Genomic DNA, 2,500 nt, shown 5'->3' with positions numbered 1-2,500 from the left:
AAGGGTCCCAAACAAAAAAATGCTTAAACTGTCTAAAATTATTTTTATGGTAAGGGCAGACATTTAGAAATGCTATTTGTACTATATGTACTATTTAGAGTACATTTAGAAATGTAAATGTCAGATATGAGGGTAGAAATTGAGGAGGTAATATCTGGGCGTGGCTAAAGATTTTTACCTGGCAGTGGATAGGACTGTGGGCCCGGAACACTGGCTCCTAGCTCCCCCGCTGACCCTGGATTGGCCAGATTGGTTTTCATCTCCTCCAATCCACCGGCTAGAGCCATGGCCGAATACTCTGATGTCTGGAGACAGAGAGAGACAGAGAGAGAGAGAGACAGAGAGAGAGAGAGAGAGACAGAGAGAGAGAGAGAGAGAGAGAGAGAGAGAGAGAGAGAGAGAGAGAGAGAGAGAGAGAGAGAGAGAGAGAGAGAGCAGAGAGGGACAGACAGACAGACAGACAGACAGAGAGAGAGAGAGACAGAGAGAGGGGAGAAAGTGTTAGACAATGACACACACCTCTTCAGGATGTCAGGTATTTTTTACACACACACAGATTACAAACACACACTGAGCCTCTTGTGGATCAGTCTTTTATTGATCTGTTGACAGAGACAGGATTTACTACAGTCTATAACCTCAGGATTAGGACAGACTCAGCTGAGAGGTACAGTTAACACAAAACCTCCCTGAGAGACAGAAAGAGAGAGAGAGAGAGAGAGAGAGAGAGAGAGAGAGAGAGAGAGAGAGAGAGAGAGAGAGAAGACAGGCTATGTGCGCACTGCCACAAAATGAGGTGAAAACTGAGCTGCACTTCCTGACCTCCTGTCAAATGTATGACCATATCAGAGACACATATTTCCATCAGATTACACAGATCCACAAAGAAATCGAAAACAAACCCAATTTTGATAAACTCCCATATCTACTGAGTGAAATACCACAGTGTGACATCACAGCAGCAAGAATTGAGAACTCGGGGAAAAGCGAGCTACGAAAGGCGAAAATACTATTTGAACTTTCATCCAACTCGGAATTGCAAAATTGAGAACTCAGGCCTCTTTCTAGAGCTTCGACCTGAAGATCGCTGACGTCATCGTGACATCATCAGAGTTCCCAGTTGCCTAAATCCAGAGAATGACAGACTTTGATGACAAAATTTGATGACAAAATTATAAGTTATATATGTCAGGGAGATGTGTATACTGTAGCTAAGAAAGTAATACTAAGTGTATGTTGTGTAGTAAGCTGTTAGTAGCCCATGTGCCTCACCCTAATAATTTGGTCTATTTTCACCTCTTAATTTCACCGACAGTTCTGACTTGGTGGTGCACATGTAGCCTATAGCCTGTTTTAGAGAAATGCCATCATCACATATTGTAAGAGCTTTCATTGTCTGCTTATATGCCCCCTTTATTTATCCTACGGTTCTGACTTGGTGTACAGGGAGAACACTGTAAGAACAGCCCATGTTCTGCATTCTGTCACATTTCAAAAGTGCTGAACAAGTAGTTATATTGACAACGGCCTAACGGCCTCATTAGAACCCCATCAGAATAACTGCCTCATTAGAACCCCATCAAAATAACGGCCTCATTAGAACCCCGTCAGAATAACTGCCTCATTAGAACCCCATCAGAATAACTGCCTCATTAGAACCCCATCAGAATAACTGCCTCATTAGAACCCCATCAGAATAACTGCCTCATTAGAACCCCATCAGAATAACTGCCTCATTAGAACCCTATAAAAATAACTACCTCATTAGAACCCCCATCAGAATAACTACCTCATTAGAACCCCCATCAGAATAACTGCCTCATTAGAACCCCATCAGAATAACTACTTTATTAGAACCCCCATCAGAATAACTACCTCATTAGAACCCCCATCAGAATAACTCCCTCATTAGAACCCCCATCAGAATAACTACCTCATTAGAACCCCCCATCAGAATAACTCCCTCATTAGAACCCTATCAGAGTGTTGATATCGTGGACGATCAGTCCTTGTGTCCGTATCTCCTTGAATAGGAGCGTTTACGTATCTCAGGCCTCATCACTCAGTCGTAATGATCGTTGTCTACAAAGTGACAGTGATGATCAGCTATAGATTTCAGGTCTGGAGGAACAGAGGCCGCTCATCAGGCTGATAATGGGGGGAAATGACCCTTCTATCTGTGTGTGTGTGTGTGTTCACTGACCTCTTAAACAACCCTGTGTTCGTCAACAACACAATCACTGGACTGTGACCATCCTAATAGGAGATTACCCGTTTACACTACCTCTACCACCCTCTCTATCTACCCTGAACACTACCTCTACCACCCTCTCTATCTACTCTGACAACTACCTCTACCACCCTCTCTATCTACCCTGACCACTACCCTCTACCACCCTCTCTATCTACCCTGACAACTACCTCTACCACCCTCTCTATCTACCCTGACCACTACCTCTACCACCCTCTCTATCTACCCTGACCACTACCTCTACCACCC

General features: G+C 43.8%; 1 protein-coding gene across 2 annotated transcripts in view; it reads right to left on the bottom strand.

Moving 5' to 3' along the window:
* LOC139394397 (paired box protein Pax-5-like) overlaps nucleotides 1-2,500 on the bottom strand; it is a 124,297-nt gene that overhangs the window by 23,432 nt on the left and 98,365 nt on the right. For both annotated transcript variants that reach the window (XM_071142451.1, XM_071142452.1), the window contains exon 7: nucleotides 179-305. In XM_071142451.1, the coding sequence (XP_070998552.1) occupies nucleotides 179-305 (127 nt within the window). The remainder of the gene's footprint in view (nucleotides 1-178; nucleotides 306-2,500) is intronic.

Source organism: Oncorhynchus clarkii, unplaced genomic scaffold (assembly GCF_045791955.1).
Source record: "Oncorhynchus clarkii lewisi isolate Uvic-CL-2024 unplaced genomic scaffold, UVic_Ocla_1.0 unplaced_contig_11375_pilon_pilon, whole genome shotgun sequence".
Taxonomy (NCBI): domain Eukaryota; kingdom Metazoa; phylum Chordata; class Actinopteri; order Salmoniformes; family Salmonidae; genus Oncorhynchus; species Oncorhynchus clarkii.
Note: the sequence above shows the minus strand (reverse complement) of the source record. Positions and strands in the feature narration are given on the sequence as shown.